The sequence below is a fragment of the Haematobia irritans genome, chromosome 4 (genome assembly GCF_050003625.1).
Source record: "Haematobia irritans isolate KBUSLIRL chromosome 4, ASM5000362v1, whole genome shotgun sequence".
In the NCBI taxonomy this organism is placed as follows: Eukaryota; Metazoa; Arthropoda; class Insecta; order Diptera; family Muscidae; genus Haematobia; species Haematobia irritans.
Window position 1 is genome coordinate 7,903,710 of NC_134400.1, and position 24,202 is coordinate 7,927,911.

The 24,202-nt window shown below is 35.9% G+C and overlaps 7 protein-coding genes across 8 annotated transcripts; 5 read left to right on the forward strand and 2 right to left on the reverse strand.

Annotated features, from left to right (window-relative positions):
* Positions 1-511: 511 nt before the first annotated feature.
* LOC142237178 (transmembrane protein 19) lies at positions 512-2,683 on the forward strand. The gene is made up of 4 exons (XM_075308541.1): positions 512-697; positions 1,167-1,415; positions 1,481-1,633; positions 1,690-2,683. The coding sequence occupies exons 1-4, from the start codon at positions 577-579 to the stop codon at positions 2,169-2,171; spliced, it is 1,005 nt and encodes a 334-aa protein (XP_075164656.1). The 5' UTR covers positions 512-576; the 3' UTR covers positions 2,172-2,683.
* Positions 2,684-3,528: 845 nt separating this feature from the next.
* Positions 3,529-16,181, reverse strand: brm (ATP-dependent helicase brm). The gene is made up of 4 exons (XM_075307278.1): positions 15,313-16,181; positions 15,166-15,248; positions 5,349-9,015; positions 3,529-4,783 (listed from the first exon to the last, which is right to left on the reverse strand). The coding sequence occupies exons 1-4, from the start codon at positions 15,854-15,856 to the stop codon at positions 3,924-3,926; spliced, it is 5,154 nt and encodes a 1,717-aa protein (XP_075163393.1). The 5' UTR covers positions 15,857-16,181; the 3' UTR covers positions 3,529-3,923.
* LOC142236029 (uncharacterized) lies at positions 10,053-11,970 on the forward strand. 2 transcript variants are annotated; one of them, XM_075307280.1, is made up of 5 exons: positions 10,053-10,162; positions 10,219-10,550; positions 10,640-10,998; positions 11,052-11,155; positions 11,618-11,970. In XM_075307280.1, exons 2-5 carry the CDS (start codon positions 10,544-10,546, stop codon positions 11,895-11,897), a joined length of 750 nt encoding a protein of 249 aa, XP_075163395.1. In that variant the 5' UTR covers positions 10,053-10,162; positions 10,219-10,543; the 3' UTR covers positions 11,898-11,970. The 2 variants fall into 2 exon arrangements, with proteins under 2 accessions (XP_075163395.1, XP_075163394.1); XM_075307279.1 differs by having other exon boundaries at positions 10,055-10,162; positions 10,219-10,998.
* Positions 13,784-15,164, forward strand: LOC142236030 (uncharacterized). Its single transcript, XM_075307281.1, has 3 exons — positions 13,784-14,450; positions 14,663-14,766; positions 14,826-15,164. The coding sequence occupies exons 1-3, from the start codon at positions 13,974-13,976 to the stop codon at positions 15,094-15,096; spliced, it is 852 nt and encodes a 283-aa protein (XP_075163396.1). The 5' UTR covers positions 13,784-13,973; the 3' UTR covers positions 15,097-15,164.
* Positions 16,182-17,097: 916 nt separating the features above from the next.
* Prp3 (pre-mRNA processing factor 3) lies at positions 17,098-19,422 on the forward strand. Its single transcript, XM_075304462.1, has 2 exons — positions 17,098-18,495; positions 18,553-19,422. Exons 1-2 carry the CDS (start codon positions 17,256-17,258, stop codon positions 19,302-19,304), a joined length of 1,992 nt encoding a protein of 663 aa, XP_075160577.1. The 5' UTR covers positions 17,098-17,255; the 3' UTR covers positions 19,305-19,422.
* Mtr3 (exosome complex exonuclease Mtr3) lies at positions 19,394-20,530 on the reverse strand. The gene is made up of 4 exons (XM_075304463.1): positions 20,319-20,530; positions 20,143-20,260; positions 19,769-20,085; positions 19,394-19,715 (listed from the first exon to the last, which is right to left on the reverse strand). Exons 1-4 carry the CDS (start codon positions 20,428-20,430, stop codon positions 19,438-19,440), a joined length of 825 nt encoding a protein of 274 aa, XP_075160578.1. The 5' UTR covers positions 20,431-20,530; the 3' UTR covers positions 19,394-19,437.
* A 1,347-nt stretch (positions 20,531-21,877) lies between these two features.
* On the forward strand, positions 21,878-23,665 carry rept (RuvB-like helicase 2 rept). The gene is made up of 2 exons (XM_075305231.1): positions 21,878-22,490; positions 22,552-23,665. The coding sequence occupies exons 1-2, from the start codon at positions 22,023-22,025 to the stop codon at positions 23,521-23,523; spliced, it is 1,440 nt and encodes a 479-aa protein (XP_075161346.1). The 5' UTR covers positions 21,878-22,022; the 3' UTR covers positions 23,524-23,665.
* Positions 23,666-24,202: the final 537 nt, after the last annotated feature.

The following is a 24,202-nucleotide window of genomic DNA, read 5'->3' on the forward strand; positions in this document are numbered from 1 at the left end:
CATGTGGTATACCAAATTGTAGGTATTGATGTCCTCTACCAAGTTCCGTTGTCACTTTTGTGTACGAAGTCCATTCCTGGCCTCAGCGCTGGAAATACTGTCCTGACCACCAGTGCGTCCAACAGTTTCTGGAAAATTTTGTTCTACACTCGGCGTTTCCCAGATACATGTGGTATACCAAATTGTAGGTATTGATGCCCTCTATCAATATCCGTTGTCACTTTTGTGTACGAAGTCCATTCCTGGACTCCACGTGGGAAATAGTGTCCTGACCACCAGTACCCAATAATAACCAAGCTAAATAACATTGAACAGGCACATGTGGCACACCAAATTGTAGGTAAAGGTGTTCTCTATCATATTCTGTGTATAAATCGTTGTTTTTAAGCACGGAAATACATAAATTTCATTAAATATTCTGTCTGTCCGTCTTATATTAATTCAGTTTTTGTCGTCTCTGTGTCACCCTGTTATTTTTTCGATAACCCTGTTATCGAAAGTTAGCGACGTCGCTATCTTCACGCAGGTTATCATCCTGCATGTCTTCCCTAAACCGTCAATTAATCGAAATAAAATATGCCTCTAAATATTCATGATTGGCTTCCAATTTTGTTCTGTGCACTTTCAATTCCAATATCATTGTTTATGTGGCTTGGTAATTCGTTTATGTCAAAATTATGGAGCAACGAATTCGAAGGTGGGTTTTATAAGAAGAGAAAGTTGCCGGGATCAACAATGCCGACCTAATTCACTAATTATGTTTTACTTTACAAGAGCCAAAATATAAAATGTTTTTACGTCCAGGTTGCACACTTCCTTTCCTGAAGATGTACTGACAAGGGGTATATGAAAGTTTTAATGATAACTTCATACAGAAGACTTAAATTATCGATGTGCAATTTTTGGCATATCCACATTATGGAAAATAGTATATGGATTTAATCCCAAACAGGAAAGCATATATGCGAGGTGGTGCTCCCCTCAAATATATGGTTCGTTATAAAAGTTCCCTTTTAGAGGTACTCTATACTACTGCTAAATTAGTGGGGTTTTGATTGCTGGGAGTTTCTTTACTACCTCTTAATTTCATAGCAATTTCCCGGCAAAATCAATTGGACAATTATAATATTTATAAAGAAAATAATACATTTTTCTAACCTTTTCAGAATCTCCCGTTATACCACCGACGAGATGGCTTTTTTCAATTGCCGTTCCGTTTCTTATGATGGTTGTTGCCTTGAAACGAAAATCCGTGAACAAATCCGGAGCTGCCTTAGGAATTATAACTGCTATTATATTATCCATAGCTAATCATGCGTTTTTTGCAAGTTTAGCCACATTTTTCTTCACATCATCAAAGGCCACAAAATTTCGTTCTCATATGAAAAGAAAAATTGAAAAGGATTTCAAAGAAGGTGTGTATGTTTTTTGGTAATAAAGATACTCAAATACTTAACAGTTTTATCATATATACCTCTAGGGGAAGGCCAACGCAATTGGGTACAAGTTTTATGTAACTCAGGTATGGCATTGCTGATGGCTATTTTATATTTAATAGATGTTGGTAGCAGTGAAAGGACCATTAATTTTGTGAAAGATTATAGAGCTAGTTGGCTTGGTATAGCTGTGATGTGTAAGTGATTGCCATTGAATTTTGTTTGGCAACATTTGAAATATCTAATTTTTCAGCTGTTTTTGCTAGCTGTAACGGTGACACATGGGCTAGTGAACTTGGCAGTGTCTTATCGGAGGGAGATCCATTTCTAATTACATCCTTTAGGAAAGTACCACGCGGAACAAATGGTGGAGTTTCTTTTATTGGCATATTAGTTAGTTTTATGGCAGGAGTTGCAGTTGGATTTACCTATTTTATAACTGTATATTTTACTGCTCCCGTTCATATGATGTTGATTTCCCCACCCCAATGGCCATTGATAGTATGGGGAGGTATTGCCGGGCTTTATGGATCGTTGATTGATTCCATCCTAGGGGCTACACTACAATATTCCGGTATTGATGAAGAGAAAAAAATTGTAGATAAGCCAGACAAAGGCGTACGATATATAAGTGGCTTGAGAATTCTTGACAATCATAGTGTTAACCTAATATCAAGCATAATTACTGGAGTTTGTATACCAGTATTCACAATGAAATTTTGGCCTGAACGCTAGCATTGGATCTAGTCGTGTCTATGTTTTTTTATATAGTGTCTTATTTTTGTAATATACCTTAACATTGTTTTGTCGAATTGTATTTTATGTAAAAGTTTCAAAATTCCATCCTCATACATAAGACTGTTTAGCATTGTTATGGTCGAAGTTCGTGCTTTGAGAATTGAACGATTTCTCGCATGTCTATTTACAGTAAACAAATCCTGCAAGAATTAACTTGAATGACAGTTTTTTATGTATAGGAAAAGAAGACGTTTTGCAATCCAAGTTGAACTTATGAAGAGATTTCGGATTTACCCTCAAGTTGAAATTTAAATGATACTCATCTTGTGTTAACTGAGGATTGTCTTTGTTAGCCTATGGAAATACATGTAAATGCTATTTTTTAAGATTGTGAACGAAGCACAGCTATAGTGTTCTAGTTGTCCGTCTTTTAGAAATTTAAATAAATTTTTTGTATAATATTGTAACTATAACTTGTAAAATAAAAAAAAAAACGAATATTTCAAATATTTTTTGTCATTTTGTCTTTTATTTTATCTCTTTTTAATATTAAGTTCATAGAAGAAATATTTAGCAAATGTAGTCAATAGTGCCTTGCTATTTAAATATATAGAGCACCAATTTCGAAAAATTTTCGCTGGCAAACAGATTTCCTTATAGAATAAATTAAACAACTCATCAAATAATTTTGTAAGAAACTTACAAAATTATTTGATGAGTTGCCACTCGAGCCAAAAATAATCTACCAAAATTTTACCACACAACAATATCTTATTGTTGAAAATTTTATCAGATTTTTATTTCTATAGTAAATTTTCTCTAAATTTTATTTTATTTATTTTTATTTATGTATGTTTTGAAGATCTTGTCAAAAATTTATTTCTATAGAAAATTTTATCAAAATTTTATTTCTATAGAAAATATTGTCAAAATTTTATTTCTATAGAAAATGTTGTCATCTTTTAATTTCTATAGAAAATTTTGTCAACATTTTTATTTCTATAGAAAATTCTGTCAACATTGTATTTCTATAGAAAGTTTTGTCAAAATTTTATTTCTATAGATTTTTTTTCAAAAATTTATTTCCATAGAAATTTTGTCAACATTTTATTTCTATAGATTTTTTTTTTCAAAAATTAATTTCCATAGAAACTTTGTCAAAATTTTATTTCTATAGAAAAATTTGTCAAAATTTGATTTCTATAGAAAATGTTGTCAACATTTTATTCCTAAAGGAAATTTTGTCAAAATTTTATTTATATAGAAAATTTTGTAAAAATGTATTTCTATAGAAAAAACTGTGGCAACCGAGGTTGTAGTTCGTTAGAAAAAATATATAAACATCTGTGAGAAATTTTGTTGTAATTATTATTTATTATTTATCTGTAATGTATTTGAATAAATTTTGAAATGTATTAGAGTTGAGGATTTTACAAGATAGGTATATTATGTATATGCACGCCAATATTTATAGGAAAATACAAAGCGAATAATCGAAATTTTACAAATCGGCAGAGAAGAGAAAAATTATTTTAAATATCTGAATAAATACAAGTACGTAGATATTAAGCTTAGTATTGAAAATCAAATTAATTATTATACGTTTAAAAATTATAAAAAAAAGAAAACTAAACGGTATTTGCTGACAACGATGGTCATTCGATCATGTGAATCCTAGGAATTCCCATGAATTCTTTCCACATTTTGTTGTTGTTGTTGTTGTAAAGAAAATACCACTCCAAGTGGTAGCTAATCCATATCATCGTCATCATCATCCGATATAGTATATTTCTTTTGAGAACGTTTGCGTCTAGTTTGCTTTTTGCTAGTGGAAGCACTTACAGGCGCCTGTGCTGAGGCTGATGGTGTGGGCGTCGATGGTGTGCTGGTCACCGATTTATTGAGCTTCAATTTCATTTTAACTGCAGCTGCTGATGTTGTTGCTATTTCTTCATCATCTGAATTATTATCCTGTGTTTCTTCCTCTTCGTTATCGGAATTATCTGAGCCACCACCACCACCCTCACCTCCGGCAGCCGATGCTGCTTGAGCTGCTGCTGCAGCTGTTATACGCTGGCGCGCGTTAACAAATACCTTTTCCATTTCCACAGAATCCAAATAGATGAGAGAGTTTTCTTCATTATAAATTTGTGCATTGTGGCACAGTTGCACAAAATCTTTTTGCAAATCATCCAAATCGGCATATTTGCAGTCTTCAATGCGTTGCAGGATTTTCTTTATATCAACGGGACGTTTAATTATGTCATAATAATCCGGTAATCTTTGCCGTGAAGGTAATTTCATAAAAGGCTCGGACAATATACGTCCATCATCATGAGTATATTTAATGACAGCGGACATAATTTTCGACATTTGTTTTTTAAGTTTCTTGTCGATATTTTGTCGGCGTCTACGTTTAATCGATTGTCCTGCCAGAGAATCATCGTCCGAATCATCTTTGCGATTTTTACGTTTACGTCTCTTACGTTTGGCTTCTTCCTCTTCGTCTTCTTCGTCAAATTCCACTCCGTCGTCAATAGCTCGTAGCAATTCCTTCTCGGTAAGGCTGTCGGTATAATCGACTTCTTTGCGTTGACGTGATCCACGACCTGAAAATTTCAGTTGATATTACGTTTAAAAGAAGAAAAAATGCTATATCGCAATTGGGCCAATTTTATATAAAAGGTGGAACGCGGGCCAATGTAGTAAAGCCTCAAAGAGGGCTTTCAGATTTTTTTTTAACTTTTGAAAAGCTATAAAATAATGAAGTTTGATAGCCAATACTAGTTCGAACAAATGTAACGGTGGAATATAACTCCAGATACGATTTTACGATTTATTTTAAAATAATGCTGCTCTATTCCAAGTTTGGTGAGCCCACTATCTCAAATACCGAATGACAGCTATGTAGTTTTTGGGTACATAGAAAATAGCTTCTTTTAGATTTCATGGCCTTAAAGGCCAGAGCACTGCATTTCTTTATAAATTGGACCATTGTTTGATAAAATGCCGGAGCGTTCAATAAAGTTTTAGAGTTTCTTGTTTTTGGGCCCGACCCTAAATCTAGCTCCTCCAGTAATGGGTTAAATTACTGGTTAAATCCAAATAATCGATTTGCTTTGCTTTAGCAATTTCCAACAATAATCACACATTCAAATATACAGTGACACTTACCCAATATAGTATCCTCATCGTAGGTATGCCATCTTTCAACCTCATCATCGTCCTTTGTTAACCAATCTGGTAATTCGGATTCATCAATCAAACGCTCACGACCCGGATGCAAACGTTCATCTTCCAATTTACGCTCGACATCCATCTTTTTGAACAATTCAATTTCTTCCTCACTGCGGCCAATCATCATATTAATCATCTCATCATCGGGTACCTCATTCTCTTCTTCTTCGTCAGCATCATCGGCATGTAAAATGGTTTGCAAAAATTGTTGACGTTCACTGCCCGTTGACTTCTGATCGAACATACCAGCCTGGATAACTTTTTCATCCATATTTAGCTTGTAACGAGCTGCTGCCAAAATACGTTCTTCCACCGAATTGACAGTCATCAAACGTAGAACACGTACCTCATTTCTCTGGCCAATACGATGGGCACGATCTTGGGCTTGTAAATCTTGATGGGGATTCCAATCCGAATCGAAAATCACAACAGTATCAGCAGTTTGCAAATTCAAACCTAAACCACCAGCTCTGGTGGACAACAAAAATACAAAGTAATCCGAATCCTTGGCATTGAATTTACGCAAGAGTTCTCCACGATCCTCGGCTTTGGTGGTACCATCCAAACGCAAATAGCCAAATTGGCGCCAGCTAAGATAGTCCTCTATGATAGTCATACATTGGGTCATTTGACAGAAAAGCAATACTCTATGATTGGTTGCCTTTAGTTTGGGCAAAATGCGGTCGAGCAATTCAAATTTACCCGAGACACGATATAGATCGGGACCCGAAACCATGCCATGGACACCAGTATGATCGCTGAATTTCTCTTCAATGTGCTGGAACATGAAGGGGTGATTACACAGTTTACGCAGCTGCACTATAGTATTCATAAGAGCTTTGGCGCCGCCCTTGCCCTGTTTACCCTTCTCGGATCCATCAGTTAGCAATACACCCTTGCTTTGCATATGCTTATATAGCACTCTTTGCAAACCAGACATATCGCATTTGATAATATACTCTACTTTATCGGGCAACTGATGTTCCACTTCCTTTTTCAAACGACGCAAAAGGAATGGCCGAAGTACTTTATGCAAACGACGAATAATCAAAATAGTTTCTTCTTCGTTGAGTTCTACTTTCTCGCCAGTAGTAGCGAAGGGAGCATTAAACCATTGCTCGAATGTGGAACAAGATTTGAATATAGAAGGAAGAAGGAAATTCAATAGAGCCCACAATTCTGGCAATTTGTTTTGCAATGGAGTTCCGGTCAACAGTAAACGGTATGGAGCTATGTAGTGAGTATTCAGCACTTGTGTCAATTTACAGTGATGATTCTTCATACGATGACCCTCATCGATAATCATATACTTCCATTGGATTTTAGCCAGCACTGCTTTGTCTTTGATGACATATTCATAAGTGGTAAGTAGGACATTAAATTTGGTGGCTCTCATTTGATTCTGCAACAAACGTCTGCCATGCGGAGACCCCTTATAGCTAACAACACTTACGGAAGGGGCCCATTTCTCAAATTCCAATACCCAATTCGGCAATGTCGAAAGGGGGACAATAATCAAGAAAGGTCCCATCACTTTTTTACGATCCATCAGGTATGTTACCAAGGATATGGTTTGAATCGTTTTACCCAAACCCATTTCATCGGCCAGAATGCCATTGAGATTATTGTTATATAAGGAGACAAGCCATTCGAGACCTTTAATTTGGTATTCCTTCAATTTACCATTAACCAAAATACTAGCTTGCTCAGTGACCTTTTCATGAATGGTATGGGCAATGCTATAATAAGTCTGCTCCTCGGTACGATATTCATCGTCTTCCACTTTGACTTTCTTAATGAATTCCTGTACTTCTTCATCGGATCGTTTATCATTATCCAACTCGGCTATATCTTTCATTTCGCCAGAGCTGGTTTCGTTGTCCTTTTCTTCCGATTGCTTTGCCTTGGCCAACTCTTCCTCATCCTTATTATCCTCCTCCTCATCTTCGGCCCAATCCCATCCTGGGTGCTGTTCCAACCATTTCAACAAATTCTTCAATGTTGGTCCCTCCTCTCCCGTTAGTTTTTTGCCTGTGGCCGTCTCAACCACGGTAACATGTAAATCGGCAGCAATACAACTATCATCAATATTCATGAAATCTCCACTCATCAACAGCTCCTTCTTGTATTGCAACAGTCGTTTGTGTTCCTCCTCCTTCTTTTTCATTTGGTCATCTTTGTGTTGTTTCACCATTTGTGTCAAATTGCTAATATATTCATCTGTTTGTGATAGCAAAAAGGCCAAACGCTTATCTTTCTTTTGATCAATCAATTTGCGATAACCCTCTTCATCTTCGGCCATTAAACGACGCATACGTTCTTTTTCAATACGTTCTTGTTCCTTCTTCTGTTCCCGCTCGGCATTGGCGTGATAATTCATAATTGCCTTATTGATTCGAGCCAATTGAGCCTTATTATTACGATGATACTCCTTGAAGTCTTTGCCATGTTGCAATACAGCAGCCAAAAATTCTTGATGTTTTTGTCTGCGCTTACGTTCGGCTTCAAGTTTTTGCTGTTTCTCTAATTTCTCGGTGGCTCTTGCCTCACGTAATCCCTGGCGTTTGGTTCGTTTGTACGCCTTGATATTTACTGCTGTCTCCAATGTTGTGTCTTTTCGAGTACATTGCACAATCTCTGTCCGCAATTGACGTTGGAAATTCAAGACTCTCAAAGCCCTCAATTCTATGGCAGCTTGTAGTCGTAGATCTTCGGGCATTGTTGCTGGTAATCTCTGTAGCTCTTGCATTCTTAATGCAATACGAGAAGCAATACGATTTTCCCGTTCCTGTAGCAGAGTTATGGGATCCAGGCCTTGAGGTTTGGCCACGGTTGTGACACGATTCGGTTTGGGCATTGGTTGTTGAGGGGGTGGTGCCCCATGTTTTGGTACCCCCTGTGGTGGCATACCTGCTGGTCCAGGTGGCCGTATGCCTTGGGCAGCCATGGTCGCTGGCATAGGAGATGAAATGGGCGGCTGCCCTCCACCACCTAGCATAGGAGGTCCGCTGGGCATACCACCATTTGGTTTCTGATGCATATCCTGAACACTTGCAGGCATTTGTTGTGACATTCCCCCTGGGGGTATTTGTCCAGGCTGCTGCTGCACATGTGGAAGTGGTGGCATTTTATTTACATTAGGCGGTTGTCCATAAGGTGATGCTGCTGGTGGTGTGGAACACTGCGGTGGCGTTCCAACCTGCCCAGGCTGTTGAGATGGTACTGGACAAGGAGCTGGCCCCGGCACACCCGGATGTCCTGGTATAGTATTTGGAGGCTGTTGCTGTTGTTGTTGTGCTACAGCCGCAGCAGCTTGTTGTTGTGCTGCTTGTTGAAAAGCTTGTTGCATTTGCAAAGAGATGGGCTTATTACGTGCCAACAAACGGTAAGCAGTTATTTGTGTTCTCAACATATTTATTTGATTACTGGTCAAATGTTGATGCTTTGATGTGGCTCTTATGGCCAGCAATTGGGTGTAACGTGGATCTTCCTGAAGACCCTTTTCTTCCATAGTGTCAATGGCTCGTTGTAGAGCATGTAGATTTTCTTGTCCCGCACGTTCGGGTGGTCCAGGTGGACCCTGTCCAGGAACATTTGGAGGGCCCTATAGTAAATTACATAACCAATAAAGTTGTAGTCATAAAAATATGAATATTAAATTGTAAAAAATGAATGAAACATATTGAGATTTATAATTTAGGATTCTGTCTAGAATCTAAAAAGTGCGTCGAAGCACGGTTGCCACTCGGGACAAAACTAATCTACCAAAATTTGAAGAAAACAAAAAATCTTATTTTGCAAAATTTAATTTCAATAAAAAATTTTATTTCTATAGAAAATTTTGTCAAAATTTTATTTCTATGGAAAATTTTTGCAAAATTTTATTTCTATAGAAAATTTTTGCCATATTTTATATAGAACATTTTTGGCAAAATTTTATTTCTATAGAAAATTTTATCAAAATTTTATTTCTATAGAAAATTTTGTCAAAATTTTATTTCTATAGAAATAGTTGTCAAAATTTTATTTCTATAGAACATTTTATCAAAATTTTATTTCTATAGAAAATTGTATTTCTATAGAAAATTTTATTTCTATAGAAAATTTTGTCAAAATTTTATTTCTATAGAAAATTTTCTCAAAATTTTATTTCTATAGAAATTTTTCTCAAAATTTTATTTCTATAAAAAATTTTGTCAAAATTTTATTTCTATAGAAAATTTTCTCAAAATTTTATTTCTATAGAAAATTTTCTCAAAATTTTATTTCTATAAAATATTTTGTCAAAATTTTATTTTTATAGAAAATTTTGTCAAAATTTTATTTTTATAGAAAATTTTGTCAAAATTTTATTTTTATAGAAAATTTTGTCAAAATTTTATTTCTTGTCAAATTTTTATTTCTATACAATATTTTGTCAAAATGTTATTTTTATAGAAAATCATGTCAAAATTTTATTTGTATTTATGAATTGCAAAATCAACCAAAACATTAAAAACTCTACTAAGCAGTAAAAAATCTACCATTTTTGGTAGAATTCTACCAACTGTGGCAACCGTGCGTCGAGGTCGTTTCAAAAGACAATAAAATCCGATTTTTCCAAGTAGTTTCAGAAAATGCTTTGGCCATGAAGGCTTAGTGTTATTAAATAAAAATAATTGGTTTAAAAATAAAACGATAAAATATTCCCTACCGAATTCGAAAGATATCATCTAGATACCATTTACTTCAGATTCTAACGTCCTTCTAGGGTTGGTAAAATATACTTAATATACACTCTGTTAAATTTCAATTATTTTTTTTGCAGATAACACAGACTTTTAATAAAAATCAAATATGACGATGCTGTTGGAGAGGGAGAGTCAATAAAAGACAATTATCTGAGAAATCTGAGAGCTACTACAATTAATTTCTTAAATTCAATGTGTATATAAACTCGTTATGACTTCAAGAGTTGGGTTGACAATCGAAAGCTTATCAGTATTGCCTAAACAACCACAGCAACAACATCAACCAGATTCAATTGAGTTAACGACATATCTCTTTATTCACAATTAACATTTGTTTCGATATTGTTTTGGGATTGCAATTGAACTGTGAAACAAAAATGACGACTAGTACTGAACTTATAAATGAATGGTATGACTTCATTTATCCGTTGGCTTTAAAAGCTGGGGAATTTTTAATGGAAGGCTATAACTTAGCTAATAAACGTGTCGATATTAAAGGCGATGTCCGCGATGTGGTTACAGACTATGACAATCGTATTGAAGAATTCCTAAGTTCAGAAATATTGAAAAAATATCCAACGCACAAATTCATCGGAGAAGAAGACACTGCCAAAAATCATAATAATATACCAGAGGAGTTAACAAATGCTCCCACATGGATTATTGATCCCATTGATGGAACATCCAATTTCATTAAACAAATACCCCATACTTGTATATCTATTGGTCTAATGGTAAATAAGGCAATAGTTTTGGGTATAGTCAATACGCCGGCGCAGAATAAAATCTACACATCAAAACTTGGACAAGGTGCTTACTGCAATGGCAAACAGATAAGGGTTAGCGATTGCATGCATGTAAGGAATATCAAGCGCATAAATCAGAAGTGAATAAAGTTTTTACGTTATAGGCAAACATGGCTAATGTGGGTTATGAAGTATCTCTGTTACACGAGTCATCTATACGAGATAAACATATTAAGCGTATTTATTATGTGGCCTCACAATGTAGAAGGTAATTTCAAAATATACATATTATCTTTTTGTGAAAATTTCCAAACCAATAGAGATAAAACCCAGCCATAATGGTGTGTTAGTCTAATTTGGCAAATATGTTAATATTACATCCAATAAAAAACAATCCTTTTTAAAATTTTGGTCCAAACTCTTCTATTTAATCATACCTCTGAACTATAAATGAAATTCATATAGCGTTATACTAATTCAGTGGCCTACACCCTCCGCCTTTTAGCTCATACTTGTTTATTTTGTAAATCAACTAACTAATTACATTTTAGATAATGCATATATTCTTGTTTAACATCTTTATACAACAGTGAACCAATTTCATGTATGGGCAACAGAGTCTTGTTTGTTTTTCTATAAATTTTACTTACATTGTCATCATCAAACTCAGTTATATCATTTAAGGTAAATACTATTCACTTGCATTTTTAATAATATTCTATTTTTTTAGATTACTTTCCTATGCCTGCGTTGTAGATTCTTTATGCATGGTTGCAGCTGGTAATTTGGATGGTTATCTTGTCGAGGATATGTATCCATGGGATTGTGCAGCCGGTTATTTGCTAATTAAGGAAGCTGGTGGGGTAGTAAGGCATACTTATGGTGGAGAATTTGATGTTATGAAACCCGATTTAATATGTGCTGGCACTGAAAACTTACGAAGGGAATTGGAGCAAATGGTACGAAAAGCCGACAAAGAAATATCGGTTGGCAATGGAAATAATCGATAAGTAATTACAAAATAATGAATTGGATTTCATATAGTTTTTGTTGGTCAAAATAAAATTTGGAATTTTTAATATATATATTTTTTTTTTGCAAATTTTGTTTTACTTAACAAAACCAAGTTCTATCATAACAAAAATATGTATACAAAAATTAGGAAAATTTAATAAAAACAAGTATAAATGGCCCTAAGTTCGTCCAGGCCGAATTTTATGTCCGTTTCACCATGGATTCCGTAGAAAGTTCTACTAAAGACTGTTCTACTAAAAACAGAATAAATACCTAGGTATGCATCTCTAGTTCTTAATCGTTTTATATAGAGGAGTATATAAACAATTAGGAATGGCTATAGCTATTAGAGTATCAATTCAATTTCCATCGGATCGGGTGAATTTTGCTCATACAAGAGGCTTATCAAAATTTTATTTCATTTATTTATTTAACAATACAGTAAGCATTCGTGGCCAATAAATCGCATAGTTCTTAAAACAGTAATACATTAATAGTAATTGTAAAGTTATCAATACTAATCATTAATACTTAAATTACCCTACCATGCCTACCACTCCACCAAAGTCACATAGAACACTAATATTAATAAAAGTAAGCTAGCACCTACCATTGGTATATAACAGCCGACATTAAACATATTATTTCAAACTAGTCAGTAGCAAGTTCCTAAATTGATTCTCTGGAAGCCCAAAAAAAATCCCTTACTGCTACAGGAAGATTGTTCCAAACCCTAGCAGTAGTGACAATAAACCCCCTCTCAAAAAGAGAACAATTTATTCGTGGTATAATTAACTGTGGATTTCTCACCGATCTGGAAAAAACAAATCCCTGAAGAAGTTCATGTAACAAACCATTTCTTTTCATCCTATAGAAAAACATTAATCTCCGTGTCAAAACGTAAGGTTCAAATGAAGAACCAAGAAAATCAATTACCTTATCTGTCACATGTTCAAAAATACGCAACCCAAAAACATAACGCACTACCCTGTTCAGGATCAGCAATCTTAGACCTATTATACCGAAACGTACAAGATACCACCTCGATACAATAGTTAATCTGAGACATCAGCAAAGCATTATTTCTATAGAAAATTTTGTCAAAATTTTATTTCTTTAGTGTTGTCAAAATTTTATTTCTTTAGACAATTTTGTCACAATTTTATTTCTGTAAAAAAAATTGTCACAATTTTATTTCTATAGAACATTTTTGGCAAAATTTTATTTCCGGAGAAAATTTTTGCAAACTTTTATTTCTATAGAAAATTTTTGCAAATTTTATTTCTATAGAAAATTTTTGCAAAATTTTATTTCTATAGAAAATTTTTGCAAAATTTTATTTCTATAGAAAATTTTTGCAAAATTTTATTCCTATAGCAAATTTTTGGAAAAATTTTATTTCTATAGACAATTTTTGGCAAAATTTTATATCTATAGAACATTTTTGGCAAAATCTTATTTCTATAGAAAATTTGGTCAAAATCTTATTTCTATAGAAAATTTTTGACAAAATTTTATTTCTATAGAACATTTTTGGCAAAATCTTATTTCTATAGAATATTTGGTCAAAATCTTATTTCTATAGAAAATGTTGTTTAAATTTTATTTCTATAGAACATTTTTGGCAAAATTTTATTTCTATAGAAATTTTTTTCAAAATTTTATTTCTATAGAAAATTTTGTTAAAATTTTATTTCTATAGAACATTTTTGGCAAAATTTTATTTCTATAGACAATTTTGTCTATACTGTTTCTTAAATAAAATTAACAGTTGGCAACCCTATAGATTATTTGCTCTCTTTTTGAGGCTACAACAATGAACACATTGAATATATGTACAACGAATATTTTTTGCTTTTGCTATCAATAAACTTCTTAATACTCATTTAATAGTAGTTTACTAAAGTTGTTGCTCGAGTGAAGAACGAAAAATAACATTGCGACGTAACAAACGAATTAATTAGCATAACAAAAAGAAATCATCCGCTGCACACGACCTAAAGGAAATCCACATAATAATTATTATTATTATTATATTTGAATAGAATAGGCAAATTATTATTACTACCAAAATGCCCCCTCTAGCAGAGGAACAATTAAAAAAGTATTATGACGTTGCTATAAACTTGGTCACTAAATGTGGTCATCTTATGCGTGAAGGTTACAATAAAACCGAATCAAATTTTCAAGTAAAATCTGCCTTTTACGATTTGGTTACCGTCTACGATAAACAAATTGAAGAAATTTTAATTAACGGATTTCAAAATGAATTCCCTGAATCGAAAATAATTGGAGAAGAAGAATCGGCTGCTAAAAATTTCACTGCTACTTTAACAGATGATCCAACATGGATAATAGATCCCATTGATGGCACAACGAATTTTATAAATAAAATACCATTATGCTGTATATCGGTAGGATTGGCCATCAATAAAGAACTGGTAGTGGGTATTGTCTATAATCCTATTATGAATGAGATGTTTTCGGCTCGTAAAGGCCACGGAGCATATTTGAATGGTGAACCTATACATGTCTCAAAAGTAACTTCAGTAAGTATTAAAATATTTTCCATTCTTATCTTTGTATGTCGAAAATATGTAATCATATCTATATACATATATGGCTATATATATATATATTTTTTTTTTTTTTTTGGCTGATAAAGATTTTGTCTAATCTTAAAATTTTGTATAAATCCACCAAACTTTCCATATTCCTAATGAGAGTTGTGTTATTATTTCATGTCACGATTTCCTTTTAGATTAGCAATGCAGTAGTTGGCCTTGAGGTATCCCTAATTCATGTTGCCGCAGTAAGAGATAAAAATGTGAAGCGTTTATGCAAATTGGCTTCAAATGCTACTGGGTAAGTTTTCTATACATATTATTGCAGCATCGATTGAACATATTTACATTGTTTTCCAGTACAAGAGGCATTGGATGTGCCGCATTGACTCTATGCTATGTAGCCAGTGGTCGCTTTCAGTGTTTTCATGTCGAAGATTTGCAGCCTTGGGATATAGCTGGCGGTGCTGTTATTTTAACTGAAGCCGGTGGAGTTATCAGGCATACTAGTGGTATGACATTTAATATAATGAAACCTGATTTAATATGTGCATGCACTGAGGACCTCTTAAAGGATATGCAAAAATTAATTGAGGAAGCCGATCAAATTAAAGAATATGAAATTAAATAGCACAATATTGTGGGAGTATACGAAAAATTAATGGAAATAAAAGATGAGTAGTAATACATTTTAACTTACGTTTGGTGGTATGCCGTGTGAGGGAAAGCCCATTGGAGGCATGTTGGGTCCTTGGGGTGGCATTTGCATCCCCATATGGGGACCTGTAAATGTTGAAAGTGTTAAAAAAAAACTTTTCAAGCAACTGTTTCATGTATGCTACATTACCCAAAGGCTGATGGTGAGGTGGCATATGATGTCCTTGCGGACCAGGTGGTCCTTGCGCAGGAGGTCCATTGTGGTGTGGGGGACCACCTTGGTTTGGTTGTTGTTGCGGTACTCCATGTGGTTGAACCCCATGGCCAGGAGGAGGCCCGTGATTCATTGGAGGACCCTGAGGTGGTCCCTGACCTCCTGGAGGTCCATGTTGACCCGGAGGCGGAGGGCCATGTTGTGGAACACCGTGTTGTTGCGTCGACATAGGACCATGAGGTGGGGCACCGTGAGGAGGACCGTGTGGTGGGCCATGTTGCATTGGATGACCGTAGGGGGCACCGGGATGACCTGGAGGAGGAGGACCATGTTGCCCGGCCCCTGGTGGTGGCCCTTGCATGTGTGGAGGTCCATGAGGTGGGCCCGAAGGACCTTGAGGGCCAGGGGGATATGGGCTATGAGGCGATGGCGACGGAGCTGGGCTTTGCGAAGGTGGTCCCATAGGACTTGGTGCCTGAGGTGGAGGCATAGGACTATTCGCCGGAGATGGCGAAGCCATTTTACTATTCACTTTTTACACAACTTAAGAATAATTAATGTGAATTATGCACTTTTTATTTGTTACGACTCGAATTTCGATTGTGTTATACACTCTGTCTGCATACAAAAACAACCACCACCAAAGCCGCAAATGTGCTTTGACGGTGATTTTTAAAACCCTTCTGAGAGTGCTATTTCTTAAATACCGACAAAATATACTACACTAATTGAAAATTGGTATTGTATATTTTAATATGAACATTCAATTATTAATATTACGGTATTACTTTCAGCGAGATTTGGTGTTTTTCCCTATAAAATTGGAACGACGACAAATGAAATGACGCGAAGAGAAACACAGTGTTGTAATAACGAAACATTATAAAAATCTGGCAACACTTCTTATTATAGGGAACAATATGCTACATCACACGTAAAGATTGGATGTACGAAAATTTTTAGCTATCAAGTTATACGCCGTTCAGACTATAAGTTTATCTGGACGACAGAGTTCGTGTCAAACCTATCCCAGATATTGGGCACACTATAAGTTATGTTCGAAGACAAAATCGATACTGCAGCTTGTTATGCGCCCGTCCAGACTATAAGATTCTCCGGACGGAATGTCTGTATTTGTAAAGAATCTTATGCGCTTTACAGACTATCAGTTATTCCGATGTATCCCATATATTGCGCACATTATAAGTTAAGTCCGAAGGCATAATCGATACAGCTGTATGTTTATGGGATCGATAACACATTTACCGATTATTTAGTCATCACCGACATGTCGTATCGATCCGACACACTGTAAGATTCTTTACAAACACCGGCATTGCGTCCGGAAGAACTGATAGTCGGTAAAGCGCTTTACAGAGTAGCCGAACACTATAAATTGTGGGAGGTAATTGAAATATCGATCCCATTAATAAGCTGCACTACCGATTATGTTTTCGAACATAACTTATAGTGTGACCAATATCTGGGATATGTTTGAAATAAGCACTTTCGTTCGTAAAAACTTGTAGTCTGGACGGCCCTTTAGTCTCTGCGGTGCGAGGTACAGACTTAATAGGCACCGATTAGATACTTTATGTGTCGTAAATATATAGAAACATAGTACCTACTTTTATACAAAAACTAACATGAATAGAAAATAATCAGCTGGTGTTTTAAAACAACCTTAAAATAAATGTACCCTGTGAAGGCCTCATTAAATTAACGCAGTTCAAACCGCCGTTCGCCTTCGTTCTCTGTTGACGTTTGGAAAAATAAGAGGAAGCATTAAACGTTTGCACTATCCTGGTTTGATGGGGTTCTGTTCTTGGACTCATTTTTCCAATTTTCTGTTATGTTCTACGATTGCGATTGGTAAATAACTATATGATCTAATATCAGTCCATAATAATTGTGAAATTATGTCCTATTATACGCGCAAGGAGATTGATGAATTGCACGCCGATATCGTGTCGCTTGCTGCAAAGGTGGGTGGCCCCGATGATCAACGTAATATCGTTTCTTCGATAGAACATTGTCTTCACAATGGGTACGACTTCAAACGCATTTCTGAAAAACTGGAGAAATATTTGGAGCCTAAATATTGCTCCCGGTTAGTAGATAAACTTCAGGACCGCTTGGACGAATATAAGCGAAAGAGCCGTAAACGAACCGCCGCGGATGGTGGAGACCCAAAAGTTGACACATCGGAAGCTCCAAAGAAATCTCGATTCGATGTTGCTGTACCAAGTTCCAATGGCAGTAAGGTAGTTTTGCCGAAAGACACAAATCCCTTGATAGCGCCAAAACCAGAAGTACCGACTGTAGCACCATCAATTGGTACATCATCATTAAATAGTAATCAAATAAAACTTATGATGGTTAATGCTCAGCGTGAGATAGAGGAGCGGAAGAAAGCTTTGAGCCAATTGAAAGGTAAAGATCCATTGCTGGCTTCTTTGCAACATCCTCCAAGTAGACCATTGATAAACCAGAGCATGGCGAAAGTTACTAGCGATACCGATGAGAAGGCTAAAAAAATTGCCGAGCTTCAGGCACAAATACGAGCAAAACTTTCAGGATCCTTGGGATCGCTTATAACACCTATTGTCCCAACCACTACCATAGAACGTCCGAAACCTTTAATATTGGATGAAGAGGGCAGGACAATAGACAAAAGTGGGCGCGCGATAAATATCCCAACGGTAACACCAACGCTTAAAGCCAATATAAGAGCAAAGAAAAGGGAAGTTTTCAATAAAACTCAACAACATTTTGAGAAAACAACACAGGAGGATTCTTTGAAGTTTGTTGATGATCGCATCACTCTTAAGCCCGGTACTCGTAATAAGAGAGCTTTAAGGTTCCACGAGCCCGGCAAATTTCAACAGATGGCTGAAAGAATGCGAATGAAAGCACAATTGGAACGTTTGCAAAATGAAATATCGCAGATTGCTAGGAAAACTGGTATAAGTTCAGCAACTAAGTTGGCTCTAATAGCTCCCAAACAAGATACTCCAGATGACGTCCCGTCGATGGAATGGTGGGATTCTGTTATATTGACCAATGACTTGAATACATTGGATGAGGATGGTAATATTAAGATACGTCAATCAGCTATAACAAATTTAATAGAGCATCCCACTCAAATGAAACCACCAAGTAAGTAATTAGTTAATGCATATTACTGTCACAACCAATTTAATAATATGATTTCAGATGAACCCTTGAAACCTGTGTATTTACCGGTATTCCTAACGAAAAAAGAACGCAAAAAGTTACGAAGACAAAATAGACGAGAAGCGTGGAAAGAGGAACAGGAAAAAATACGTTTGGGACTAACACAAGCTCCTGAACCGAAACTTCGTATTTCCAATCTTATGCGAGTTTTGGGAACTGAAGCTGTTCAAGATCCCACTAAAATAGAAGCCCATGTGCGTGAGCAAATGATGAAACGCCAAAAGGCACACGAAGACGCAAACAATGCCAGGAAACTAACCGCTGAACAAAAAAGCGAAAAGAAGATACGTAAAATCAAAGAAGATACATCTTGTGGTGTACATATCAGCGTATACCGCATCCGAGACCTTCAAGATAATGCCAGTAAAAAATTTAAAGTAGAAACGAATGCTAAGCAGCTGCACATGACTGGTTCGGTGGTATTGTTTCGCGATTGTTGCGTCGTTGTAGTTGAAGGTGGTCCCAAACAACAAAAGAAATATCGCCGACTTATGTTGAACCGCATAAAGTGGGAGGAAGATATGGTCAAAGGCCCAGATGGGCAAGAAGTACCAAATTCATGTGTACTAGTTTGGGAGGGTACCAGTCAACGTCGACATTTCGGTGAAATCAAATTTAAAGTATTTCCTATGGAAAAAATGGCCAGGGAATTCTTCCAAAAACATCAAGTCGAACACTACTGGGATCTTAGCTATTCGGGAGCAGTGCTCGAAGCTTCAACTGATGAATAAATTAATTGTGTTCTTACAATTTGTTAAAAAGCAAACTTTAGGTTACATTTCAGGGCAAAAATATAAACAAAAAAAAAAAAACAAATTAATAAAATTTGAACAATCCTCCAAAAAAAAAGTGTATTGTTTTATTCTAAGACCCATTGCTCACATCGTCTTCTAATTGGTTGTCCTCGTGCTCAATATGTTGTTTAACCTTAGTAACTAAGACATGCTTAATGATATCTAACATTCTAAGGTTTATGTCCAATGCATGATCGCACAAACTCTCCACTGTACTCGCCAATAGATAGCCCTTTTGGAAACATTCAGATATTTGACCAACCGCAGATAGGCTAGCGACTATCAAAATACCATGTTCTTCTTCTGCACCTATTAAAGCAGGGCTTAGAAGAAGATCCTCGACATCAGCTAAATAAAAAGGAGCCATATATAAAGAAAATTCACATAATAGTCAAATTTACCTGTTGGATTCAGGAATTCTTGCTTATTTAGAATACATACAGTGGAGGCTGTTAATAAATCATATGTGGGTATGCCGCCTTCAATCAGTGCAGCCCCACAACAGTTGATCGCTGTGCTTAATGCACACCCATCGTCATCTATAATTAATACTTTGATTTCCAACTGAAAATTGGCGAACTCATGCCGGCATATTACTGGTTCTAAGGCTTTTTTTAGGGCTACACTCATAAATGTTTCTTTTCGGGTGATAATGTCAGAGTTCATTTCAGCGAAAGGAGCATATTTAACAGAACATACAACTATTCCCAGGGTTCCACTGATATTGAAAGAATAGAATATAGAAATAAATGCAATATAAACATTATTAATATACCTTCTATTTGAAGTTTTGCCAATTTCTTTAGGGGGCTCCACCTGAGCCATGACTTTCGTGTTACCATATTCCATGTAGGCAGAACCCTTGACATTAGAAACAGCTCCGACCCTAAGAACTATTAGTATAATTAATTAGTCTGCTGTCCTAGTTCCCAACTCATTACTATATCTTACATGTTGGTCTTGGTTCCATTACAGGGGATTGTTGTTTGGTTAGTCTTTCAAACATTTCGATGGGATCAGTGCGTGGTATATAGGAACCAAATTTTACTTGACTTTGAGACATTGTTCAAATTTTGGGAGAATATATTTTAAATTTTGTAAGAAAACAGCGTGTTTTTGTATTCTTCTTCCGTCAGACATTCACAGTTGATTGAGACAATGTTTACAATTTTAACTGAAAAGCGTTCCTGTGAGTGTCATTATCGATTGTTTACATTTTACTCTCATAAATACATTGCAAACCCGTGTTATGCGCTTTACAGACTATCAGTTATTCCGGACGGAATGTCGGTGTTTGTAATTTTACATTGTGTCGGATCGATACGACTTGTCGGCGATGACTAAATAATCGGTAAATGTGTTATCGATCCCATAAACATGCAGCAGTATCGATTATGCCTTCGGACTTAACTTATAATGTGCACAATATATGGGATATGTTCGACACGAGCACTGTCGTCCGGAATAACTGATAGTCTGTAAAGCGCATTATGCGCCATCCCATAAACATGCAGCAGTATCGATTATGCCTTCGGACTTAACTTATAATGTACACAATATATGGGATATGTTCGACACGAGTACTGTCGTCCGGAATAACTGATAGTCTGTAAGGCGCATAATGCGCTTTTCAGACTATCAGTTATTCCGGACGACAGTGCTCGTGTCGAACATATCCCATATATTGTGCACATTATAAGTTAAGTCCGAAGGCATAATCGATACTGCTGCATGTTTATGGGATCGATAACACATTTACCGATTATTTAGTCACCGCCGACAAGTCGTATCGATCCGACACACTGTAAGATTCTTTACAAACACCGACATTCCGTCCGGAATAACTGATAGTCTGTAAAGCGCATAAGACGCATAATAAGCTGCATTATCGATTATGCCTTCGAACATCACTTATAGTGTGGCCAATATCTGGGATATGTTTAAACTTCTAATTTGAACGGCGCATTATGGGAGCAAAATTTAAACATATCGATAACAACGCTTCAGTGTGTAAATATAACCATAGCGATAGGCGGTAGGCGAACACTTATTTACGTGTATTTCTTATGGGAAGCCCAAAATCCGCGACGGAATACCGTGACGGCTAGCGGCGTGTCGCTAAATTAAAACTTATTCTAACTCCTTGGCGAAAACTGGTATAGTGTTGTCATCACTTATCAATTTTTTAACTCACCACTAGGAATTGCTGTTGCCTGGACACGTGTAGATTATTTTTTCTTGAAATAACTCAACAAATAACAAGCCATTGTATGTTTTTATTCAACTTCATTGTTTAATATTGTCAAAGCATGCTGTATTGACAACAAAAACGCTAGGAAATGTGAAAAAGGGAATTATTCGCCGTCAAGCTTATTGTATTTGCCGTTGCGGCAAAAATGTTTCGCCTACCGCCTATCGCTATGGTTATATTTACACACTCACGGTGGAGAAAATATATCAGAATATCGTTCAATAAAATATAGCATGTGAACACTCGACCTTCACCAACGCACATGTCAAACATAGTTGTTGGCCGGTAAGCGGTGTATGGTAAATTCCAGATTATTAATTTGGTTTCCCGGCAACGTAAATAAAACAATTTAGAATTGTTTAAAAATCATATTTGCTTGTCGAAAAGTATACCACTTGGCAAAAATGGCTGATGGAGATAAAATAGAAGTTCGCGACATCACGCGAATCGAACGAATTGGAGCCCATTCTCATATTCGAGGACTTGGTCTAGATGATGTTTTGGAAGCTAGGGCAGTGTCACAGGGAATGGTGGGCCAAAAAGATGCCCGTAGAGCTGCTGGCGTTGTGGTGCAAATGGTGCGTGAAGGAAAAATTGCTGGGCGTTGTATTTTGTTGGCTGGTGAACCTAGTACAGGAAAAACTGCCATAGCCGTTGGCATGGCTCAAGCATTGGGTACAGAAACTCCCTTCACTAGTATGTCAGGTTCTGAAATATATTCGTTGGAAATGAGCAAGACAGAAGCTCTGTCTCAAGCTTTACGTAAAAGCATTGGTGTGCGTATAAAGGAAGAAACCGAAATCATTGAAGGTGAAGTTGTGGAGATTCAAATCGATCGACCTGCAACAGGCACAGGACAGAAGATGGGCAAGGTATTATTGTTGTTGTTAAGTTCTATTTAACCTTTATCACCACTATGACATTCTTTTGCAGGTTACTTTAAAAACTACAGAAATGGAAACCAATTACGATTTGGGTAACAAAATCATTGAGTGCTTTATCAAGGAGAAAATTCAAGCTGGTGATGTTATCACCATTGATAAAGCATCTGGAAAGGTATCGAAATTGGGTCGAAGCTTTACTCGTGCCCGTGATTACGATGCTACAGGCGCCCAGACACGTTTTGTCCAGTGCCCAGAGGGAGAATTGCAAAAACGCAAGGAAGTTGTACATACAGTTACTCTACATGAGATTGATGTCATTAATAGTCGGACACATGGTTTCTTGGCTCTATTTTCGGGCGACACTGGTGAGATAAAGCAAGAAGTAAGAGATCAAATCAATAATAAAGTATTGGAATGGCGAGAAGAAGGCAAAGCTGAAATTAATCCGGGTGTTTTGTTTATCGATGAAGTTCATATGCTCGACATTGAATGTTTCTCCTATTTAAATAGGGCTCTAGAGTCCGATATGGCACCAGTGGTTGTAATGGCAACCAATCGTGGTATAACTCGCATCCGTGGCACCAATTATCGCAGTCCTCATGGTATACCCATTGATTTACTCGACCGTATGATAATCATACGCACTGTACCATATTCTGAAAAAGAAATGAAGGAAATTCTTAAAATACGTTGTGAAGAAGAGGACTGTCTAATGCATCCTGATGCTTTGACAATTCTAACAAAAATTGCCACCGATACAAGTTTGCGATATGCCATACAGCTTATAACCACGGCAAATTTAGTTTGCAGACGACGCAAAGCCGCAGAGGTGACAACAGAAGATGTTAAAAAAGTTTACTCATTATTCCTGGATGAAAATCGTTCGAGTCAAATATTGAAAGAATATCAGGATGAATACATGTTTAACGAGATAGAAGAGGAAATATCGAATAGTAGTAGTACAATGCAGCCCAAACGTGAAGAGGATGAAGATGGCAATGTTCAAGCAATGGAACATTGATTTCTATCACGGTACATACTAGAAATGCCTATTCTTTTGTATTGTAGATCAACCCATGAATGGTTCATGATTATAAACAATTTCCATATTTTTTTTGTTTGCTTGAAGTGAATAAATTTAAGGTGTTTTTTTCAAACACAAATTGATACAAATTATTTTCATAAAATATAGGTGGGAGCATACTGGGAAAACGAGCTTTTTTGTTGTCTATACAAAAAAAAATTCTGATTCAATCACGAAATTAATTGATCCAATTCATTTTTTAATTGAATCAATCACAGAAATGATAGTATACAAAATGATAGAAGAATAAAGGCTTGCACAAGACAACGAAATTGACCTTTACCCAAGTTGCAATCATCAGTTTGGCCATCGAAGTTCAGTTTTTTTTCTTCAGGTTCAAAATTCCAGACAGGAGGAGGTGAAATCTTGAGTAGATACTCTCCTTTATCGTATAGGGGTGGGTACTAAGTTCCAGTTAAGCCGTTAAAATCTAAAATAAATCACTAAAAACAGTATCAAATTATACCTATTTGATGCAAACTTTATTATAATTTGATGGGGAATAACCCAAAGTAACTTTTCACAAAGTTTATATTCTTTATAATGGATTATTAAAGAAAAGTAATCATTGAAAAATGACGATTTTTTTACTTACAGTTTTACTTCAAATGTAGAA